Source organism: Macrosteles quadrilineatus, unplaced genomic scaffold (genome assembly GCF_028750875.1).
Source record: "Macrosteles quadrilineatus isolate MER2022 unplaced genomic scaffold, UCM_ALF_1.0 Scaffold_3__2_contigs__length_128488019, whole genome shotgun sequence".
Classification (NCBI taxonomy): domain Eukaryota; kingdom Metazoa; phylum Arthropoda; class Insecta; order Hemiptera; family Cicadellidae; genus Macrosteles; species Macrosteles quadrilineatus.
In genome coordinates, this window is record NW_026542596.1 from 26780638 (window position 1) to 26805328 (window position 24691).

At 34.2% G+C, this 24691-nt stretch overlaps 1 protein-coding gene across 2 annotated transcripts; it reads left to right on the forward strand.

Moving 5' to 3' along the window:
- Nucleotides 1–4413: 4413 nt before the first annotated feature.
- LOC128989689 (protein drumstick) lies at nucleotides 4414–23371 on the forward strand. Of its 2 annotated transcripts, XM_054411686.1 has the most exons (4): nucleotides 4414–4516; nucleotides 10401–10726; nucleotides 14669–14701; nucleotides 21700–23371. In XM_054411686.1, exons 2-3 carry the CDS (start codon nucleotides 10512–10514, stop codon nucleotides 14682–14684), a joined length of 231 nt encoding a protein of 76 aa, XP_054267661.1. In that variant the 5' UTR covers nucleotides 4414–4516; nucleotides 10401–10511; the 3' UTR covers nucleotides 14685–14701; nucleotides 21700–23371. The 2 variants fall into 2 exon arrangements, with proteins under 2 accessions (XP_054267661.1, XP_054267660.1); XM_054411685.1 differs by lacking the exon at nucleotides 14669–14701.
- The last annotated feature ends 1320 nt before the right edge of the window (nucleotides 23372–24691 follow it).

Consider the following 24691-nt stretch of genomic DNA (forward strand, 5'->3'; position numbering starts at 1 on the left):
TGCCTCATTTTACGACTCAAACAAATTAAATTGCCACCATTTTGAAATTTTGAATTGGATCAAGGTACAGTAATTTTTTTCTAAGACGGGTCTTTTCTACCAATAACATACATAACACGTTTCATAAAGATCTGTGACGGGTATAACCAATTTTATTGTCTAAATCTCGGGATTAATTTTCATAAGTAAAATACCTAGTAAATGGATTTTACAATTCATATACTAGTGTCGGAACATTGGCATTTAGTAGACAGAATTCTTGATACCCTGAACCTGTAACCTACTTAATCAATCAAACCATTGAACCCGTAGACTCAGCTTTAGTTAGACCGAAAAGAAGACCAGATTGTCTCAGGAGATACTTTGCCTGTCACCTTTATTAATATTCATTTTACAAAAATTAGATTGTCCTGGTTAGCTAACATTTACAAGTCAGTGATTGATTTATATTAATCCTAATAATTTCTTATCATAATTCTTTTAATTGTAATTTTTGTTAAATAACAATAGTTATTATTAAAAATTCATGTTTTGTGATTAGAACTTGTCAACAAGAATTATAATGATTAGAGCGTTGTAAATTAAACTGATTTGCTTACTTATGTGAAAAGAGCATGTATTCATTTTATAATGAATTTTATTTCTAACTAGCTGCTGTACCCGTGCTTCGGGACGGAGAGGACAATAAAGATAAAAATTTATCTGTAGTTTTGCAAAGTGTTTTCTTTTTTTTAAATCTTTAATAGCTTAGGCAGGATCTTCCATCAAAGTTGGGGTTTTCTCCCATAAGATTAACCTGGGGGAATCTAAATATTTAATTGGAGACTTTGCCTCTACTAATTAGAGAGAACGGATGGGCGAAGAAACTTGGTAGATTAAGTTTTGGTAGGAGAGAGCTTGTAAAAACAGAATCGTAAAACAGTGGTTTGACTCCAATTTATTAAATCCGAACCCCAATAAAACTGAATTGCTAAGTTTTTCAGTCCATGGCAACCCACACACAACTATCCTTTTAGACAACGTGGAAAATGAGTCAACAGAAGGCGTCAAGTTCCTGGGTTTAATTAAGACAAACACCTAAGTTTTTATGACCATATCGACAGTGTGTGTACGAGGGTTGGTTCCGGCATCTTTCTTTTAAAACAATTGTCAAATTTTTCTGATCAGAACGTCCTTATGACCGCCTATTATGAGGTCATTTTCCCTCATTTAGTATACGCAGTGCCGGCATGGGGATGTGAGAATGGAAGGACCAGATTTCTATTTCGACTTCAAAAGAGAGCAATTCGAACCATCTTTAAAATCAGCTCACGAACTTCATGCAAAGATTTCTTTCAGTCTTCAAATATTTTAACTTTGCCATGCATATACATCCTTGAAACACTCTCTTCAAGTTCCAGATCATGTCCATATTCTTTGCGAAACAGTCTTAATCTTCAGATACCAAAACATTCAACCACCTTTTTCAAAAAACATCTTTATTATAACGGTATACTGCTTTTCAATGCATTGCCAACACATATAAAAATTGAGTCGAACCCTGTTATTTTTAAAAAATCACTTCGAAAATTACTGGTGACCAAGTGTTACTACCGTGTCCGTGATTTTATTGGTGATGGGTAGTCATGGGGGTACTTTGGTATTATACGGAGGCCACTTATTTTACAGCGCGCTGCGGTGGTTATGTTGTGTTGGGTTATCATAAATATGTTTGTAGGACTTTCCTCGTTTCGTTATGAATCGAACGATACCAGATGAGTCATACTTTCTATTTATGATAACCCAACCTAACATAACCGCCGCAGCGCGCTGTAAAATAAGTGGCCTCCGTATAATACCTAAGTACCGTCATAGGCATATGGTATGCTTGGTTCATGAATTGATTACATGTAAAAATTGTTTATTTTAGTAGTTTTTTTTATAGTTTATAAGACACTGTATTTTTATAATGTACCTATATTGACTTACCCAATGCATTAACGTAAATCTGGCCAAATAAATGACTTATGACTTAAATAAAATATATAAAGTATTTGAGAGATTTGATGGGAACTATTTCCCCCTATATCGAGTAATCTTCAGTGCAGTCTTTGCTCAATAGTAACAACTGATGTTTTCCCTTTGTACTGTATTTTGTAATTTGCTATTATACTGTGGATGGCTTGCTATAAACACAAGTTACTCTACAAGTCTTTTATTTACTACTAGCTGATGTATCCGTGCTTCGCAACGGGAAGATGTACTATATCACCTAATCCAAACACTTGTTAAGTAGTTCGAATTTATAAACGAAAAGCCATTCAATTTATACAAAAAAAATAACCTAAATTGTAGTCCAACTGAAAATATGAAAATATATCAATAACATTATTTTCATAACTTACGGTTATAGAATCTTTTTTCCATAACCAATGACAAAGTTTCAGAATAAATAAACCTACCACATAGTCGTGTAAAATATTGTACTTAACTTGTTTGGATCAGCTGTATGAAGTTGTGAAATAAGCATTTGGCAGTTCTGGTTGTTTACATTGAAATGTCAACGTAAAGGTAAACATTGTGAATTTTCTCATGCTTCCATGGAGACCAATTATTAACAACAGCTGGAGTTTCGTAACAATATTTGTTTCCCATGTTAATCTTATGGAGAAATACGAAACTTGAAAGGGCCCCAGGGCCCAACTCTCTAATTATTTCCCTAAAAAGAAAGTTTCGTGCACAACTTCACGTTACGCTCTTTCCAATGACACCAAAAACATGCCAATTGGCTCAGTAGTTTCGGAGGAGTAATTGTCACAAAAAATCTGCTTGCGATTTAAATAAGTAAATAAATAGATTTACTTTTTCTTTGTAATTTTTTCAACCAACATAGGTACTTGGCAACCTATAGGGCCAATGCTAAAAATTTTGTCGTTCAATTCCACTTTTTACGTAGTTAGATTTTTGTTGGCAGTCTTAACTGCATTAAACACGTTTTAGGATAGACATAAATTATTTACAACATTTGAAGGAAATCATCGAAGCCGTTTGAGATCTTTGTGCAAGCGCAAGTAACCATACGATATTGCATACATACAAGCAAACAATTGAAGATTATAATTTTATGTAATAGGATTGGATGACAGAAATGAGAATTTACACTGTAGAGCACACTATGAGTGGCACATTAAACTGTGACATTTTAAAAATTAAAAAAGCCAGCTATAAAACCAAATGACATTGTACTGAAAGAATCTTAAAATATGATAGTGTCGCACCTCTTAAACATTAAAATTATTAAGCTCATATAAAGCTTAAACCCAAAACTAAAATTGTGGCTTTGATATTTCCTTCATTTAAAAATTATTTATCGTTCAACACCAAAATCGTGAAAATCCGTCAAGTGGTTAGTTCAGAATATTTGGGTAAAAAACCATCTCACGTTTATATAAAAGATAAGTAATGTTAATGTGGTTTGTTTTAATTTTATAGAACAAATAATATATCCTGTCCTAGTTTTAAAATAACATAAATTGCATATTTCAAATTTCCAAATAGATACAAAACAGCAGTGTGTGCTGCCTGTGTCTCAAAACACTGTCAAAATTCGGTTAGAATTTTCTCATTCTCATTTTTGTTTGAAGTATTGCTACTGGGAACAATTATAACTTTTGAGTTAGATAATAGGAGGAACCCTCAAACACATGAGATACTTCTGTTTGTAATCACACAGATTATTCTGCCACTGCCACAATATTCAGCAGAAGTAAAATCGCAAAGCTATTTTTACCCATTTCTACCACGGGGTTGGTTTTTAATGGTCGTAGCAAAGGAACAGCTGATCTTAGTCAATAAGGAAACTTTCTTTATACTTGGGTGAAAATCTACAAAAAAAAACTATCCATTTGAGTCCCCTATATAAATTATTGGTAGCAGGAAATTGTAATAATATCAGCCATAAAAAGCTATTCGTTGAGTACATTACACAAAGAATATCTCCGTAAGATTTTGCAGTTTTAGAAACCTCTTATGTCGCACGACCATCAATGTTTATCTAAATTGCCAGGCCATCAAATCGCCTCTTTGACAAGGGGGTAATAACATACGTTACCAATCAGACCATCACACCTAGAGAGGTTTGTTTTGGAGGAGTACACAAAGAATCTTCGGAAGATTTTGTAATTTTTGAACTCCCTAGTGACCCGTCCATCATCACGAGCCTCTGCTGGTCCCCGGGTGACGATGAAGCCTGTCCAGGGTAGGTTACTGTCCCGGTGGCTGCCCAGCGCCTGGGGGGCCGACACTAGACACGCGTTTTCCGACTTTATGGACCGGTTAGGGAAAGTTATTTTCTATTCTCGGGGGTTTTATTGTGAGGGGCGGGCGACGACGCTGGTTGGTCGGCTCGCGGGGGAGGGGCCTAGCTACTGTTCAATTCCCACGCTAGCAGCGGTGGTGGGGACGGGGCCGTCGGTCCATCTACATCTTCAGAAGCCCTCATCCAGCTCTGACGGAAGCTCTTTTACACCACCCTCAGGTACGCTGCCCTTTCCCTAGCTAGGCTACCACACTGCAACTCTGGTTCCGCACTGTGATTTTCACTTCTTGTCATTTGTTCGAGGAAACTGTTGCCATAGTTCCTAGGTTACAGATGGTTCGGTCTGTTTTGTGTTTTGTTGATTTATTTGGTTACGTCAACGAGTTTTCAGGTAGATAATTACTGTATAATGTGCTAGTTTAGTAAGTTAGTGTATAGGCTATGTGAATATTCTGTTTTAAACAGACTAAAACTAAGTATATGGCTAATAATGCACCTTACTTAAGGAATAAAAGATTTTAATTTTTAAAAGGTAGAAAATTTTATAAATAATCGATAGGGAGCAAGTTTGCTTTTAGGAAATCTTATTTTGAAATGCAAAGAACACTACCTGTACTTAGCAAGGGAACTTACTAAATGCTTTATAGTGTGTGGTAGGCTAGATTATTAATTTTAGTTTTTATTTTGTTATGGTGTTGGATGTATTAGTCCACTATTCATTTATAGTAGTATTATTAGTGCATAGTGCTAGACCTTCGTTTTAAATAAAGAGTACCGTAGGTGTGATATAAACGAATGAATTAATAACACTGAAATAGAGACTACTAACTTAAAAAATGGGGTTTCATTTGCATAATTGACATGTTATTTCATGCCAATCATTGACATTTATATAATAATTACCTCTAAGTAAAATATAAACGATATTTCCTCTATTAAACATTTCTATCATACGAAATTGTAATTGTTTTGTAGAAGAGCTTAATGGTAAAACTCATGTATCAAGTAATACAATTATAACAGAACAACAGCTATTCAATTGGTTTCTAAATTAAATAGAATTATAATAGTCTAGCAAAAAATTAATTTTGTTACTATAAAGTATATGAACTATATCAAATTATAGTCCAACCTACAATTTAGGTTAAATTTCACAACAGGACAATCATCAAGTGTCAACTCTTGACAAAGTTGAGATTAATAAATTACTGAGTACATAACTAAGATCCATTCTTGAAAAACATTAAATGGAGTCTTTATCAAAATTTAAATTTGCCTTTGAAGCTTACCATTTTTGTAGGTACCTTGCGTATCCAGTTATTGATCGAACCAAAGAAACAGTTGTGGCAATTGTTAGAAAGAAATTTACAGATGATATTAACCTAGGCTACACAGTTACAGTTTTATGCATTACATATCGTCCAGAATACTGTACCTGTGCATTGCTTACAATAGATTTATAGTAATGGCTTGAACATAAAAGCATGTCTGACTCAGCGCGCTGCTGACTCCCAGATCTTGCTTCTGACTCAGTCCAGCTGATACAGTCATTGATTGTTTTTGCGATTGCGTGGTACTCATAACTGACTCATTCATGAATAATCAACACTGGTGGAATGAGCTGTGTCTTAAGTTCCGTGGACTGTCTTTGAACACAATATCGGAAATAGGCGACACAACGGTTTCGAGACTTATAGGTGCTAAAGTGTTTAGGGAAGGATCGTTCTCAGAGGGCCGGATCAGGTAGTAACAAAACAAGCTACGGTTTCAGATAAGGGTCTGCTGCAAGAGGGTCAATCAAGTTAGAGTGACAGCCCAAACAGGGGGCCGTGCGCGGGCCTAACCTCAAAACATAAACCTGCCCATTTGCGGCGAACTAACCGCACAGTTTGCAAACTAACGTCAGCATGTTTACAGAGCAAATAGTTCCGTTCGGTGAACGGTGAAGTATCTCTTCAAACATGTCGAAATGAATGGATAGGAACTACGTGAGCGTGCCTAACCTTTAAACTAACATTGTCTTTTTGGATGACGTCTTTGGATTTTGGTTCAAAATTAAGACGGGTTTGTTTGGCCAAGGTTTTAATCGAATTGGTCATGGATTTTCTTGATGACAGGACGTAGGTTATACGTTTCTTCAATATCATAATATTGTTGGGAATTAAACGAATCTTTATTTGAATCTTTTCTGGATTAGCCTACGACAAGAGATCAACATTTAATGTGATAATATGCTGAAAAGGATTATGTTTGTTTTGTTAAATTCAAATAATATTATTGTCAATTGAATCGAGTAAACACCATTGCGAGCATGTTATGCAGTTAAAACAATTCCATTTACACAAATTTGAATACAGCCTACTAGTTTTGTCATTAAGCAATTAATATATTTTTTTTAAAATCTTTATATTTTTTCAGGCCATGTGGCTCTTAGTTGTTTTAAATTCGCGCAAGTATTTACCAACTGACACACAGCTGTTATGATGGTTAACGTTTAATAGACACACAATTTGCGCCGAATTAAGCGTCCCAGACGGACATCACGTAGACATCGTCACGTGTAACGAGAACATCAGCTAGATGTTTGACAATGTATAACGACCAAGCCCAGTTGCCGGTGACCAGCGGAGCGTGAGAGCGCAGTGCCCGGGGCGGCAAATCAACGTTCATTTTTTATTCAAGGGGTTAATCAACGGAAATGCGGTGCTCTGGTTGGCGGAAGTGGAGGGGAGGCGACTGCTACCGTGCCGCTACTGGGTATACGGTAGCCGTCCAATAGCTACTGTGCTGCGCGCCCCGCCCCCTGCTCCCATTGGCTCCTGGGCATCCGCGCTCTTATTACCGGGTACCGAAGGATACATTGCGTGGGACCATCCGTCGACCCTGGCCCGGGCGTGGGATAATCACATCACCGAATCCGGAACGTAAGTTGATGATTCTCGGTAATCAGGACCTGAGTGTGAGCCTCAAGGCGGAATTTGTAAGGTTATAAAATGTGATGCGTCACTCATTGGTGTAGACGAGGTGATATTGCCCTCAGGTTTGGGTGTATCCCAGTGTATAGGGGAATCCACATACTGTAGCTAGAGATCCGTGGGTGAGAATTGTATTTGATCACTTTCACGAGTGTAGGCCTAAATCCGATATTTGAAGATGAGTGTAATTTCTACTAGTAGGTAGCCGTGAGCGAATTCACATATCAGTATTTGCATACTGAAGTTCAGCCTCCGGAGTTTCATCCATTTGTTGGTAGCAGTAATCTTGGGCTGTGTATGCTTACTCGTTGCAGGAATTTTCTGGTGAAGCATAAATCAACTCGTAACTACCATATTGAAATTTGAATCCGTCGGAATATAGCACAATCATATTTTAAACGCTGACTTGTGGCGTTGCACGGGCAAAGAATGGGCGCAGAGTTTGTGATTCGGTCGCAATCACCTATCTCTTTGGTCGGGGTCGGGGCAGCAAACATGACTTATAAAAACCCTGAGTAAATCATATGGGATTTAATTTTAACGCCAGCTTATATTTTAATGGGATACTTGAAATGTAAAAGAAAACTACAAACGTAAAATTTGGCCCTAGTGTCTCAAATAATAAATTTACTGAACACTGTCTTCAAAATCTATAAACATAAAACACTCAATCAGAGAAATAAATTATTACTACAATAGGAAACTGTAACCAAAATTCTTCCTATTCCAAATTTCGTGATTTACTCCCTTCCTGATTCAGAAGAAATAAAAACTCCTTCGATTGCCGAAATTTATCATCGACCGTGTCCTCCCCGGTTAAAAGGGCTATTTAAATTCAAATGGGTTAATTTAAAATTTGATACAATCAGTAATGGATCGGGGACCGGCGGCATCTACAGTTGTCATTGTAAATAAATGATGCCACATATCAGCGCCGGGACTTATGGATTCGGGCCCGGAATGTGTATCGTGCGGCGAGGCGCTGCGGGGGCCCCGGCTGGGCCCGGTGGCTACCGGAGAATAGGGGCCTCGTCTGGGCCTTCGCTACTGGCGATATGCCCTTCGGCGTGCGCTCGTTCCTAATAATTCGAAACAAAAGGTTTTTGTTGAAATTACTCTGAACATAGCTACTTAATATTTTAGACAAACTTTAAATGAATCTCCTGTCTGGGAATGTATAATTTATGAAGTTTAGGTGAGAGAAGCGGTTAAGTTTGGTAAAAGGTGAACATTTAAAAGGATTTGTTTTAATTTTGACATAGGAATAATTTGCAACACAAGACCTCTCAGACATTGCATAAAATAATGCTTTAACCAGTTTCTTATTCTTCGCTGATGTCCGATAGCATTAATATCTTAGTTAAACACTACACTAATTATTGAAGTGTAGGCTCATTGGTTAATATGCACTCTCACTTTGACTAATAATAATAGATTCTGAAGACGTTTCCTGGGTTCTGACTTTAAAATTGTGAATTGTAGTGTATTATTTGTAAGGCTACCCTGGTGATCGTAGAACACATTCTTGGGTTCGTACTGTATTATTAATTCCCATAAAAATATAAAATAAATAATTTTGACCAAAAATATATTTTGATAGGTAAATAAATTCATTATATCTTTTTATTAATTTCCTAACCATTTTCCGAGGATGAAAAACGTTGAATAGTTCGGAAACTCTTAAGTATAATCACACTTACACCTTAAAACCTTTAAAGAAATATAACAATGGATAATTGTACTGTAATGATTGGGGTGGTACCCTTAGCTGGATTCCCAAGTATCTTAGAAAATGTACAAAAGAGATTTGAAAAAAGTTAATAAAGCTATTCAGAGAAAATAATCTCCATCTGTTACATAAATTTTAGCCAACTCTGAATATTTATAGTTATTAAGTAAACAGAGCTAAGAGCTCTAGGTAATGATTCCTTTTCTAATCGGCTCCTTTCAACGGATAATGCTCCATCAGCAGTAAACAGTAGTTTTTATTCAGGCGGCTTCCGCTTGGCAACTTTATTGTAATGAAGCTGTCCCCTGTTAGTTATTTAGGCAAGATGGGACAATCCTATTCCCTTTATTGGGGTTTGTCACGCTATTTGATGTTTTAGAATTAATATAATATTTCAATTTCCTTCATTATGCTGGAGTCTGGAGTAGAAACTGAGATCGGGTTGGAAATAACCGCCACAGAAATGTATTTAATTCCTGGGCTAAACCAGGCGAGTGTACCACACCAGTGTACATTAATTCTATAAACTAAAACTATTACGCATTTTAAATTTAATTTGCCACGTCGATACCTTTCATCAACCTTCTTTTTCAAAGGAAATCAATCTTTCCCCGTACCCTCGTTATTTCCTTACTGTCATTATGATCCATAGAAGTTGAAGTATGTATGTCAGTGCAGGTTGTATGTATCTCAGCCTGGATTCATTCAACATTTCTTGAAACATCGTTTGCCAACATTTTATACAACTCTCTTAAAAAACGTTATTGTACATCTTATTTCAAGTTTCCATCAATCCCCAAACTTTCTCGCAAAAGAAGGATGATATATTTTTATCTCATGCTGCGGGGCGAATAAACTAGGGGTTTCTCAAATAAACCTTGCAATATTTTCTCATACAAACTGAGTATTCTCATTATTGACGTATCCCCACAACCAAGGCTAATTTGCTACATTTGCAACGAGAATTTCGTGATCTAGATCTAGACAATGCCGCATTCAGAAAGAGTTTATTTGTTTTTGGGGTATTTTTTTGTTTAAATTTTCATCGACTGTCTCTTAACAAATAACTGATCCTGCTTCAATATTTTCCAATAGTACAAGTAAGTGATTTTGGCACGACTCTAAATCCTAGAACTAACTTATACTAAAATGTTATTGCACCAGATTCAATTAAGTGTTCCAATCAGCTCTGCACTTAGTGATTCGCGTAGCTCATCCTAACTTAACTCAACATTCTCATTTCAGATACCCAAAGAGCCTTGGATCTTTGAATTGACAAGACAAGAGAGTTTGCTGCGTCAGATATATGCAGTGCAAGACTCATACCATACTCCTAATTCCTATCTCCAATAGCTTCTCGCACTCCTAGCTATCCACTAATTTCGAACTTTCATTCCAGATCATTTGACTATTCCTGTGACCTTGGCAGTATGATAGCAACCTCTCGGCGAATCTAGAACGTTGTTCGTCTCCCAGTGTTCTCCCGGCAGCAGAGTGAAGACCCCTCACCATGTTCGCGATCATGCAAGTGGAGAGTGACGATAGGAGGGAGTTTCGCCGCAAGATGAGAACCAAGTGCGAGTTCGTCTGCAAGTATTGCCAGCGCCGCTTCACCAAGCCCTACAACCTGATGATCCACGAGCGCAGTCACAAAGATGACGTCACATTCACGTGTGAGGTCTGCGGCAAGACGTTCAAGAGACAAGACAACCTGAAACAACACAGGTACTGTTGTAACAGTAATCCCATTGCCATTGTGTTAATGTTCTTGCTATTATATAAGGTGCTGATAAACGTTATAGCGTTGTCTTTCATATACACCAGTAGTCATCTCATGTACATATAGACCTGCTGAAGCCAATTTGTAACTAAAAAGAATAACATAGTTAACGAGGCTCTAAAACTATATTTACTCCTTTAGGGGCTTATTGTGATCGTTTCTGTAACACAAAAGATGCTATAATTTACAATAAGGTTTCTTTTCAGTTTGCCTTGATAAAAAAAATCACGTATTGTCACACTCGGTCAGTGGTTCAGTTTAACTTTAAAGAAAAATGGACGAAAGAAAAAGATGGAAAGAAGATGGAAGAAAAATGAACTTTTTTTTAAAGTTCATTCATATTTAAAGAAAAATGGCTACAAATTTAACATGGGAATGAAGGGTCAAGTTCTATTTACAGTTTTAAAATTGGACAGTGCAATTGTTTGGTTAAATACAATAGATCTTTAAATCAAACGAGATGAAATAATAGGACTTTAAGATTACCTAATATTGATTTTTCGAGTACTATGTTCAAGTAAATTCAGTCAAAATATTTTACAATTGGAGATATTGGTTATTATGTTGTGGATCAAAAAGGCATAAATTTATTTGGATAATTTGCTGTAAAATTAATAGCATTCAATATCAATAGTAAAAGTGTTCACCATAAAACGTTGCGGAACCACAGGTGTAGCTAAGTTTTTGAAGACCCCTTTTATTTAGGCAAGTGGTGTGGATACATTGTTTTAGTATGAACCAATTTCTGAAATATAAATCCTATAAATATTTTAAATCAAGGCAATCGCAATGCCTCGATAGATATAAAAGTCTACTCCTTAAAGCACTTTGAAATATTTACGAATGACCACCAAATTGTCAAGGCTCCCGGATAATAGAAAACAGTCGTGTATTTCAAGAACACTAATCTCACAATTTATTACCGCCACACCCACCATAAACAGTCTAGATCATTTGCCACAAACTGCGCTCTAAATTTGTCTCGCACTTTTGAAAAAGGACAACCTTAAGCGTCGGCGCAACATTGTCAAAGCGGCGAAATTGCGCATAAAACATGCATAAGCGCTTGTCGAGTTCGGAGAAGTGTTTAACGCCTTACACTTTGTCATCGACTGCTTAGAGGAGAAATATCGGAATTTGAGTGGCGTGACAGTGCTAGTGTCACCCTGGCAGTAAAACCGCTCAACGTCACACAAGAGTGACGCAACATCGGTCACGTGACTGGTCGGTTCACACGCTCATCCGATGAAATTGAAAAGTGATTTAGATATACGGCACTTTTCTGTTATACCATACCGACCACACCTCAGGTTAGGTTAGGATAGTGATTTTAGTTGACAACATAACCTAACCTTGTGAGACAGTTGAGGTGTCTCACAATCCACACAATAAAGTACTATTTTTGAGTATGAGAAGGAGTGTCCGATGTTTCGGATGCGTCATAGTAATCCATCAAAGGCAACCTGCCCTACTGTTAACTTTAACTGTCGTCATCTGCCGAAGACCAAGATTTTATCGGATTTTATAAGGTTTTGTGTAGCTGTTTAGTTTTTCATTGCAGGTTATTTAGGTACTTAAATGGATTGAAGTTTTTTTTACTACAAATGCTAAATTTTGTTTATGACCAAATTCTATGAAGCTGCCTATATTATTTTTTAAGTTGACGGGTTTTTTCGAATTTTCCTTATAGGAATTACTATTACAGTAGGTGGCACGGCAAGTTCTAGCCCCGGGACCGATATACTTTTTCATTTTGATGTCCCTAGAAGTACATATTTAATACAGTGTACCGTATGTGCCCAAGATCACGATAACTCGGGTGATTTTGTTTCAATTTTGATGGAACTTGGCTTTGGAGGTGTAGAACGGAAACTTGGATGAGTTTTTTTGTATTTATCCGTAAAACATGGTAATACTCAATTTTCAATCCAACCATCGTAAAGAGTTTAAGACACAAATCATTTTGTACATCGAAGCGTTGTTGTAAAGTTAAAGGTTATGGAGAAAATTCCTAAAACAACTAACTATAAATTAAACAGTCCTGTATTAGTCATATGGAAAAAAACTGTTGTTTGCTTGTTTATGCATAACTGTTGACCAAATTTAACAAATTTAATTATTTTGCCCTATAGGCTTACTATTAACAGTTGGTCAAAAACAATTTTCACCTTCCCCATAGCTGCACACCTACTCGTTAAATCTTATGTTATTTGCATATGGAATAAATATGAGTTTTTATGGAAATAATTTAGTAAAACCCTAATCAGACGAAATGAAATTAATTTAGTCTGTAGGTTTGCTGCGGTGGGTTATTTGTTATTTTATTGGTTCATGCATTTAATTTGCTATCCTACCTGATGTTTGACATATTTTTAAATAAAGCAAGTACGGTATTCTAATATTTTGTAATCTTGTACAGTGTGATGTTTATATAATCTGATTTGATTAGCCAAACGTATCGTCCGATACTATTAAAAAACCGTTATTAAAATATTCTCATATTATTTTACATATCATTATAATTGCAGATTAGGCTTGTATTAACGCCAGTATTTCTAATCCAAATGTGTTGCCATTAGTTCATCTACATTTCATCGTAAAACACGAGCAAATTTATGAGTTAGAATTTCGACGTTTTAAAATCTAATACATTTACTTCATATTCTTTTTTGATGTGATACCTTATTGAAATTGTAAACTAATATACATATAGATAGAGGCATTGGAACAAACCGTAAGTTTTTGAACATGTAAATATTTTATACTAATACTGCTTAACTATAAAACTCTGCTACTCTTACTGTACAAAATCTTTTACTAATTTTAAACTATACCTTAAGGGTTCTTTTGGGTCTAAAACTCTCACCTTAACCAATCATTCACTATAATGTTGATTTAGCTAAATATTGAATATAGTACGACCAGACATACCACTAAAAAATACCTAACAATGATACGTGTAACAAGGTTTTATATAATTTGTTATAATATATTGTCTGATACGATGCAATTTATTTGCATCAAATTAAAAGCAATATTTAAATTTAGTGGGGATACAAATTACTAATAATTACTCAAACTTTTATAATTATTTTATACATTTTATAAACGTTTATAATTCAGTTTCCTAGCTTCAGAATGTGTTACACAAACCCCCTAACTTAATCGCTGATCATGAGGCATTTTACATATCGTCCTGACTATCAGTTCAACTGCATTTATTCAGTTACAAGGCTATATTCCCATTCATTACACATTCATCATTCACTCATCTGTGTCTTAAAATACGCAAATCTAGTTGTATTTGACAATATTAAAAAGCAGACACCTTTGTTGCTGCAATATTTGCATAAAGAAACGCAAGAGTCCTAACTAGTATTTCACGATTTATTATTGTGGTTTTAGGAGCAATGTTAAACTCTAGCTGCAACACTGTAGCTGCACTAGGAAGTCGTAGTTGTAGATTAACTTTACTTATTTCTGTTAGTGATTAATTACCATTCAAAATGTTGGATAGTGGAAAATGCGTTCTCATTAAACAATATGCCCTAACATGGCCAACATAGAACTTCATCGATGAAGTATTTCTGTGTGTGGTAGCAAGGATTCAAAACTATTAAGGGTTGAAACAGTTATACATTTACTATAAGAAAACATACAGCTGAAAGTGGTATGTTTACATCTTTATGCATCGTTAATAGTTTATACTAATTATTTGAATTATTTAAATTCCTATAAGATTAGTTGTAATAGCTACATTGTGGTTACAGCTCTAGTGATATACTCCTCTTGCTGTACAAAGTCTTTTACTAATTCCACTATGGTAACGGAGGCTTGCCTTTGACCGTAACTCAATGTTATAGTGATCTGGTTCTCCTCTGTTATAGATGTGGGTGGCGGTGAACCTCGGCGGCCTAACTGTAAGCCGATAATCATTCTTATTGCATGATGCTTACTTATTTTAATGCATGCGTTTACTATGTTCCACGTTCATCTTTTAGCTCTTCAACTCAGCAGAAGTGAAATGGCAACGATGATGATGACATACAGCTGATTTATGCATGAATGACAACGTCTACCAGCAGGAATACACTTGTAAATGGCAACAATGCTGGTAGAAACAGCTGAATTGTGCGTAAAAAAAAACAATTAATGAACGGTGATTCTCATGTTTTACTTCTCTATTTACAATGAATGAACTTGATAACAACTGTCCTGATAAAAACAGCTAATTTGTGCAAACTTGTGCAATCATTTAATCAACTTAAGTTACTATCCAAAATTTTGGATACAAAAACAGACATATCATCTACAAAATAAGGCTATAAACCAGCTGTATCAAAACGTCCACTGAATTGATTTCATAGAACATAGTTGAATATAGCTGAAAAACATACCAAAAAATTGTGCAACATCTAAATTCTTAGGCCTATTCTTTTCTATATTTTTCCGTGATATTATATATTCCGTTATATTACATAATATATGATGTAGTTTACATTTTTTAATGATTTCACTTTTAGTTTGCCTTGTCAAAACGTATTCGTGCCTTTGTAAAAAATAATCCTATCAGACAGTTTATAGCATTATTAATTAAGAATTCAACAATGGTGTTTTGAACAGATATAGAAACCGGAACTATTTGAGAACTGGAGGTGAACTCAAATTTCAAAATGGACAAACCAATCTAAAATATGAACGTGGGACATAGAATAATCTAGACCTATCTCTAATCTAAAATAAGATTTTACTAACATTCAGCCGAGGAGTCAAAAACACAAATCTTAACGATTGGTGTCACATTCTGGTGAGTTTATAAAAACATTGTCAAGTAAATAAAATAATTAGAGTGCAACTTAAGTTGAAAACAAATATATAGATTTGATCTGCAATTATTTATGTCCTGACTAAAGTGTACACTAAATATTTCTGTTTATAACATTGGCTTGTTACTTTAAGCTAGACATACTTGCATTTAGTTAATATTTGTACATACTTTAGTATTTGAATTAGTAGTAATATATATTAATACAAATTCATGTAGAAGCCGAGTGGCTATAGTGCTCACCTTCAAATATGAAGGTCGCTGGTTCGATTCCAAATGAGATCGTTACCAGACCCAGATATCATGTATTTGTCATTGGGCAATCAATGAGTTATTTTCATAACAACCAACAGGTCGACGTTACAAGATAGTTACAAGATCAGGTTTTGGTCCGTCCTCCCACAAAAACGTCAATTGATGCTATTGTTGTAGATAAACACAATAAAAAGTTGATATTGCTGGGAAATGTGTAAGAACTGTTTAATATAACCTGAATGTAAATTATTCAAACTACTGTAAGATGCGGCAGACGCCAATTTACGAGGAATATATGTTAAATATAATACACCTTTATTAAGTTTAAGAGGGAAGTAGAAACTCGATTTATTCTATTTGTGATATAAATATAATAAAGAATTTAGAATTCTAGTGTAAAAAAAAAACATATCAGTTCCCATAAACTGTTGATCAAAATGTAAGCTACTACGATACGATTGAGCAAACCTCTAATTAAATCCTATATTTTAATACGAGCTGTCTGTCTGTATGTCTGTTCGTCTGTAATATATATCTCGAAATCAAACGGAAGGATTTTATAAATGGTTTTTGATAAAGGATTTTGACTAAATTTTGGAATCAGGAACTTATAGCCATAAAAACGTGATTGATGATAGCTACTACTTCGGGGAAATTAATCTCGCTATACAACTCATTAAAAAATTAACATTGGCCTTATTGGTTGCCAAGTAACTATGTTGACACAAAATAACAAGGAAAAAGTAAACAAAAGACTTGTAACATGTGTTTATAAAATGGCATCCACAGTATACTAGCAAATTACAACATACAGTACAAAGGGAAAAACATCAGTTGTAACTATTGAGTAAAGATTATACGGTAGATTACTCGATATAGGGGAAAACAAATCCGATCAAATACTGATGATGTTACTTAGCCCTCTCCCACCAAAGCCTAATCCTCGAAGTACTGAGGCAGTTTATTGTTAGTAAACGTTGGTTTAGAAGTGAAATAAGTATCTAAAAATATTGTATTTATTTTGTTCAAATTATAGTTTAAACAATTATTTATAATAAGCTGTTTTATATTCACCAACTGTCAAAAAGACGTTTTTACAAAGATAGGCTATAAAACGACTTAATATTTCTTCAGCGAATCAGGTCATCCAACATAAGAGAGTATTTTAGAGAGTATGTTCATACTGAAGTTTTACTTTTACTTAAAGAAAGATTCAAGAAATAAATCACACTCCTTACATAAGTTTTTGTTATAAATAAGTATGATCATAATTGTTTATCCTACTTTTTTATTGCATACTTTTCCAGAGTGGTTATTATTTCAGGGTTCTAATGTCTATGGTTTGTAATTCAAATATTTTTTCATAAATTATAAAATGTGTCTGTTTATTATATTGTTTTAACAATTAAACCTAATTAACCACAGCCGAGCAAGGCTTGGCCCCCCGGTACTTAAATATAATTTAATAAACAATAGTTTACTTAGGCCTATTAATATACAGTACTTGACTAATCATTTTTTGCATGAATAATTTGATATAAAACATGAAATTCCTATGAAATGTTTTTAATAGTAATACTTTTTACCTAGAAATAAAGGACAAAGAGATCTGCATACAAAATGATTGCTTGTAGCAAAATGTGTAAGAAATCTGTTCTAGAAAGTATTGATTATAATAAATAACAATAGTACTTTTCCATATTCAGTTAAGTTGGCACAAACAAAATGCTATTGTTTTGATATTTAAAAAAAGTGTATAAATATACATAATGCTTGTAATATCGCGCATTAAAATTAATTATTAAGAATTTTACTAAAGTCAATAATTTGTGTACTACGATTGACTTTAAGCCTAATATTCAAAGTTAAATATTACTTACAAAGTAACCTTAAAAATAGAAGTCACAGATATGAAACTGTTAATCACATAAATAGTAATATGCAAAAAAACCTTAATTTCGCGTAGAAAATGAAAACTAATTATGGGTTTGCTAAATTCCCTACATGTACTTGATTCTAGTATTACATATTTATTTATCTCATAGTAAATTATTTTGCCCCGCGTTTTTTACTAACCTTTACATTCATTAATTACATCCATCGATCTTGATATAATTCAAATCATGAAGTTATTTAATTAACATAGTCAATTTTTCCAATAAAACCGGCTAAAGTTATTAACTTTTTTAAGTATTTAAATTTGAAAATGAAAATTTTAATTAGTTTTTCAAGACACAAGATATATATAATTTTTTATATATAATTTATATATAATTTTTTATATATAGAAATCCAAATAGCAAATACAAATTAATTTCATAAATTTATTGCGTTTGATTTAATATCTTGGGAGCGTCATCTATGACTTGAATAAAATAGCGATACATTTGAACGTAACAGCTCTAGCGTTTGGGATATAGTCTGTAATGTGAAGTGAAATTTCAATTAATTGTTGTACGGTAGAAAAATAACTTAAATTGAAATAAGCTTCTTTAATAACCTTAGCAACGACTAAAAAAATATATTTTTTGAAAACAATAAAAGTGTTAAAACTATGAAGCTACTTTAACAAGTGGTTGCCTGTCATGTTTATATGATCAAACTGCAAATGATTTCCAATACTAAAGTAAGTAGAATAGTGTGATAACCCAGTACTGGCATTACAGCTGGTTCATTAATTCATTTTTGTATTTTAAAATGCTTCTCCTAATTATTTGTATTGATTACAGTTAATATTTCAACTAGATAAACATTAAAATCATCTAAGGTTTAGCGCAAATCCAAATTTTGTAAGTGTTTATTTTCTTATCAGATTTAGGATGATTATTTCATTCTAATGTTTTATTTTTATGGTAATATTTTTTTCAAATATCATTCTACAAAGCACTTAAAGGTTGTTGTTTTTTTCTTATAAGAATCAGGATGGTTATTGTGATCTAATATTTTATTTATGGGGGTATTTTTATCAAGTAACATCCTACATATACGTACTAATCGTATACGCTGTATACAATTAGTAATGTTGTACTAATTGTATACGGTATAATTCTACATATAAGTACATAACATTCTAACTGCTACGTACTATGCAACTGCAAGTACGTTGCAGTTAGACCCAAACCTGAACGTCCAGAGTGAAAGCTCATTTTATACTACAAATTGTTCAATGTTCAGTACGGTCTGCATAATGTGTTGGTAAAACGTAAAACAATAATTTTGACATCTGTAGTGTTATAAATGGGCACATTCAACGCTTGAAATAGTTATTTGTGTAACTAGTGGTGAAAGTGGCACTTTGCTGTACACGAGAGCAATGTTTACTCGCCTGCGGCTCGTGCCTTTTTCACTCGTGTTACACATTATATTTTTCCTACAGTCACTATAAAGCATATAAATAATTAGTCTTTCAAACACTATACAACACGTTTTCAGGTTCAGCTGACAACACAAATGGTGCCCTAGAGAAAGTAGTACCCGCGGTCCGTATCACTCCGCTATTTTTCCTCGGCAAGAAATGTGCTCCGCGTTTTGAGAATATAGTTCCGTATGTTTTTGTAATTTGAAGTGGTTTCCGCGCCTAAAAAAATGCTTTAAAGGTATTTTCTTGTTTATTAAAATTGTAGGAATGTTTTAAAAACGTTTAAAAGAAAAGTCCAGAAAGTTCAGAAATACCGAAACTATAAACACGAAGTGGTTATAATAGTCAATCAGCTGCTCATAGTATTATTATCTTTAAGTGTTGCCAACCTATTTCCAAGCGTACACGGATTACACTACGTGTATAATAGAACCACGCTGTTTTGTGTTGTTTCGTTGGAATCCTGATGTGCAGCAAAGTATAAACCGTACGACAAAGTATAAACCGTACGGAAAAGTATAAACCGTACGGAAAAGTATAAACCGTACGGAAAAGTATAAATATGCAGCAATTAGCAGCTTTCTGTACTATAAACAGTACAAGGAAGCCAACTTTGTCGGGTGACTGTAGGAAAATATAATTTGACTTAATTACTATGGAAACTATGTTTTTTTGTACTGTGTTTGTGTTTTGTTAGGCTGCATTGTGACTTTAGTGTCCTTTGAATGTTAGTGGAATGCCCTTGAAGGAACGACAACCACGCCGGACCTCACTCCTTTCTCGATTGGCACTACTTTAAAAAAGAAGTTTCCACAGGCCCACACTGTTAAATCTTGTTCTAAAGAGTATATTAAGGATCAATTGACCCCCACACTATCACATCATGCAATCAAGCTCAATCAGACGTTGCAGATCTTGCAATAAACTGCCAACGGAAAGGAAAAATGAGGAAATAGTTATTTGTGCAACTAGTGAGAAAAGTGAGCAATTGACTCACTCGAGAGAAATCCTTACTCATGAGCCGTAGGCGAGTGAGGAATGGCTTCTCGAGTGAGGCAATTGTACTTTGAACTCGAGTTGCACATTATACTTTTCCTACAGTTACCATAAAACAAATAAATTTGTGAAGAAACATAACCTATTTTTACACAGAAATGACCTTTTAATATAACATTTAATGTGAAGTTACAAATACAACAGTACAACAGCTGACCAGCCGATTTACAGCCAGTGCTGCCAACGCATTTCGCGCGCATACGACGTTGCCTGCATGTTACGCGCTCACTATTTCGTGCCTTCACGTTGCAAATCTGGAGTGAGACAAAGTAATTAGAGTGAGACAATGTTAATATTGTCTCACTGATGAGCGAATTGGCCACTTTGCTTTCTCAAATCAGTGATAGAACATGTACATTGTTAGGTAACTGTAGGAAAATAAATTTGTGGATTGATTTACTTTACTGGACTAAAAATGGTTCTTCTATGGGATAGGTTCATACAACTATAGCAACTTGTGCTAAGAACGTATAGACTTGTAAAAGCTATGTGTCGAACTATTCAATCAAATCTGTTAGAAATATAGAATAAAAATGGCGTTTTTTACTATTAAAAAACAAGATACTAATTTCAAAAATCATACAAGAAACTAACATTGAATAAAACCCAAATATTCCAATGGTACACTATTGGAATATGGTCGTCCGACACAGTGTTCGGATGGCCGATATCGTAGGGTGGGTGAGAGGCCTGAGTCCCATCCACGACGTCTACATGTAGGCTGGTAGATGAAAGTGGAGGTATAAAGTCGTGACTGAAAGTGAGAGAAGATGACATTTTTATCTAGGAAAAATACACAGTTTAGACATTTGGAAGATTCTTTTTACCAACAAGAGTTGTGATTATTGAAAAGGGGTGAGTTTTACGTTCCTTCAAGGACGTATTACTAATATTCACAGGTCATTAAAATCACAATTCTTAAATTGATTTCATAGTTTAAGTCATATATTTCAAAGCATAAAAAAATTGAAAAAAATTCTGCTTTTCATCTATTATAACCAGGTGCTCTCTGATTATAACTTTGTCCGTTCACTAAAGCAATATTATGACGTTATCAATCTGTTTGAAATTTATCTGGACTTATTTTTTCAAAGAATGTGTTTTTCAAAATAATTTTGGAATTTTTCGTGAAGACTAAAAAGTACAATTTTTTCAATTCAACCCCCTCGTCACCACTCTAACGAACCCGACGCACAAAACTTTGTAACCTTGCACGACACAATACTAGAACTACATTGAACAGTTTGGAGTCGGAAGTTAGCTTTCACTTTCGATCTTGAGGTTAGGCTGTTTTTTATCAATTGCGTCGTACTATATGCATTTCATATATCTCAACTAATCACAAAATTCAATCCCGTGCTACGACCTTTCACGTGTAATCAAGTTTCTAAACAATAAATATTAAATATCCTTCGTATTTCCAGGACGAGCCATAGTCCTCCCTACGGCATCCGCTACTGAGTCCTCGGACTGCGCCAGCACTTGATTTCGCCGAATGGCCACGTCAGCACAGTGCTTCAGATACAGTACCAGTGCTAAACCACAGACCTAGTGCTGATTTTGAGTGCCATTTCTCCCACAGTGACTGACTAACAAAGTGTATCACTTGACACCTCGCAACCGATGCTGACTCCAAGGACTATCAGCGCTTCAGCAGTGAATCAACAGCTGACCCCCTCGACGTTCCTGCCCGACTTTCCTTTTTGTAACTTATTTTGTTAGTTTTAACGATGTATGATAGTTTGTTTCGTGTAAATAGTGTACGGTGGTCGATCATTGTGCATTCAGAGATATACGAGTTATAATTTTGAGAAAAAATATGGTTTAAAATGGTTTGAAAATTAATAACTTTGGTAGGTATAAATTCGTTAAAAAGTATTTTTGTAAACTATTCACTAAATGATAATTTATCTAGCAATTTTGAGACAGAAGTAAACTCTGATGTACAACATTGAATCGGCCACTGATATTTAAACAAACTACGAATAGTGTTAACCTTCGTGCAATGAATGTCGATTATTTATTTCTGTAATGAACGAGAATAACGCCTCGAGCATCACAAACTTCTACTCTTTTTGTAATCTTTTGTGGTTTACTAAATCATAAAGGTCTAAAATACTATGCATTACTGAGATGTTGGAAAACTATTTTGTATAACCTTTGAGACTTAAACACGTAAATGCATTAGATCTTTTTACAACTTTTATCGATGTGTAGATACTTTAAATAGACACATACTATGAAAAATACTTATGTACAACAATTTAATCCAGTTTTTAACGTATTTCTTTAATAAAACACAATACTTAGAGATTTTTTGAAAATATTTCTAAAAACAGAGTAGAAGTGCGATAGGTCGGTAGTTTGCCAGCCTCGTTGTGATGCCGAGGTGTGTGTTCCGTAGGGTTCGTCCCAGCGGCATACTGCGGCTTTGTACATTGTATATAAACACTCTGTTACCACTTACCTTCGACTTGTCTTCCTTTCCTGTAGTTATACAACTTAGAATACACTCATTTGCATTCTGTAGATCCAGCCTAGTCACAGAGTAAACTTTTACATGACCTTACTGACATACAATACTCCTGTGGTTAGCTTTTAAAGTGACTCTGTTTTACTTCAAGCGTTTAACCATAATTCAAAGTACATAGTTATGGATGGATATAAAAAATAATTCGTGGAAATTAAATTGTTGAAAATTTCACCTCTAAAGTTATATTTTACACGATATTGCTTTTAGAGATGATTTCATTTTAAATACCAGTTATAGTTTCGAGCTTTTGACGACACTTAATCTACTTTGTGGACGGACTGGATGAAACAGAATGTACTTACTTACACATTTAATCATTATTATAAGTACATATTCATTAAACCAGACAAACAGTGCCATTTGTGATTTCTTTACAAGAATGATGCTTTCTTTGCAGATTTTAAAGGCTTCATCATCGACTTCTGCAAATTTTGCAGACCATTTTGCCATAGCAGTTTTACTGAAAATCTATGTTTGCCTAAGTCACTGCATTGTTTGTTAGACCAAATTGTTTTTGTTCATTTTGTACATAAAAGAGTTTATTAAACGAGCTTAAAATCTAATCTTGTGTTTTTATATCCTTATTTTTATATATCTTGTCAAATGATGGTTATTTGGTAAGTTTGAATCTCACTTTTCCTGCTTGTATCATCTACATTTTGGCTGGATAATTGATGATTATTATGTGATTATTTTAAGAAATAAACTGCTAGATCATGTGGACTATTTTTAAGTACAAGTACGTCGTTTCAATTGTATGAGTAGCGGATTTATTGATGCCAAAACTTAATCACACATATAAAGATAATTTATCAAACCTTTACTTCGTGATTTGAAGAAAGCCGTTAAGAAAAAATTATACACGTTTCTATAACAAGAAGATAGTAGAGAAATGGAGTTATTTTGTCAAAGAAAACGCAATTGCACATTAATTATCACATTAATTAAAAGATTGATGAGTTGATTACATGAATTTGTTACACAAATTTCGAGCCTTTTCCTAATTAGTGAAATCCATAATGTACTTGATTTTTATTTATTTCCATTTATACATCATAATGTTTTAAAAAATATTTAAAAAATGCTATTTACGCTACAAACGTGATAAACAATCGGATTTTATAGAAGTCGGTATTGTTAATTGCAAAACCCCATAAAGGTTATTTAAGTAACGTATTTAACTGATAAGTGTTTTAGTTTTGGTAGTGTGTCAAGACGGGTTGTTGATTTTTTTAAATTTTATTTTAAACATAGTCTTTAGTGTGTTGAGTTCGTTTAAAACGTCCTCAAAACTTGAATGATCATGGTAGATTAAAAATCTCATTATCACGTTACTGTACAGAGTTAACTTATTTTTATTTGGTGTATTCTGATTTTTTTATCTGATTGTGCAAACGAACGCTAACAGAATTACAGGAAATAAAATACACATCAATTTTTTTTGTTGATGCTAGAGAATGTATGCATTAAGATAGCAACATACTGAATAAGCATGTATGTTGCACGGGCAGAACAGTAGTAATAAACATTGGATAGTCAATGGTATTATACATTCAATTGTCTTTTTATCATGCGACAGAACGCATATAGACAGGGGCCATCTTAAAGATGGCTTATTAGCTTAGAAAGTAAGGCTACAATACAAATACAGTATGAAATTTAGTACACAAATCCTTTACATTCCTTAACATTCTAAGTTTGATACAAAATGTAAACATTTAAGATTTTTGAAGAATAGGTATTAAACTTTTATTTAATCGTTGATGTACAAACGCATTGAATGGATTGTTAGAGCTTGAGTGTATAACATAGACATCAGAAGTTTCGATGGGTGTGTTACATTCATGGTAAGTTACAATAGCCTGATTTCACTTACCATAAGC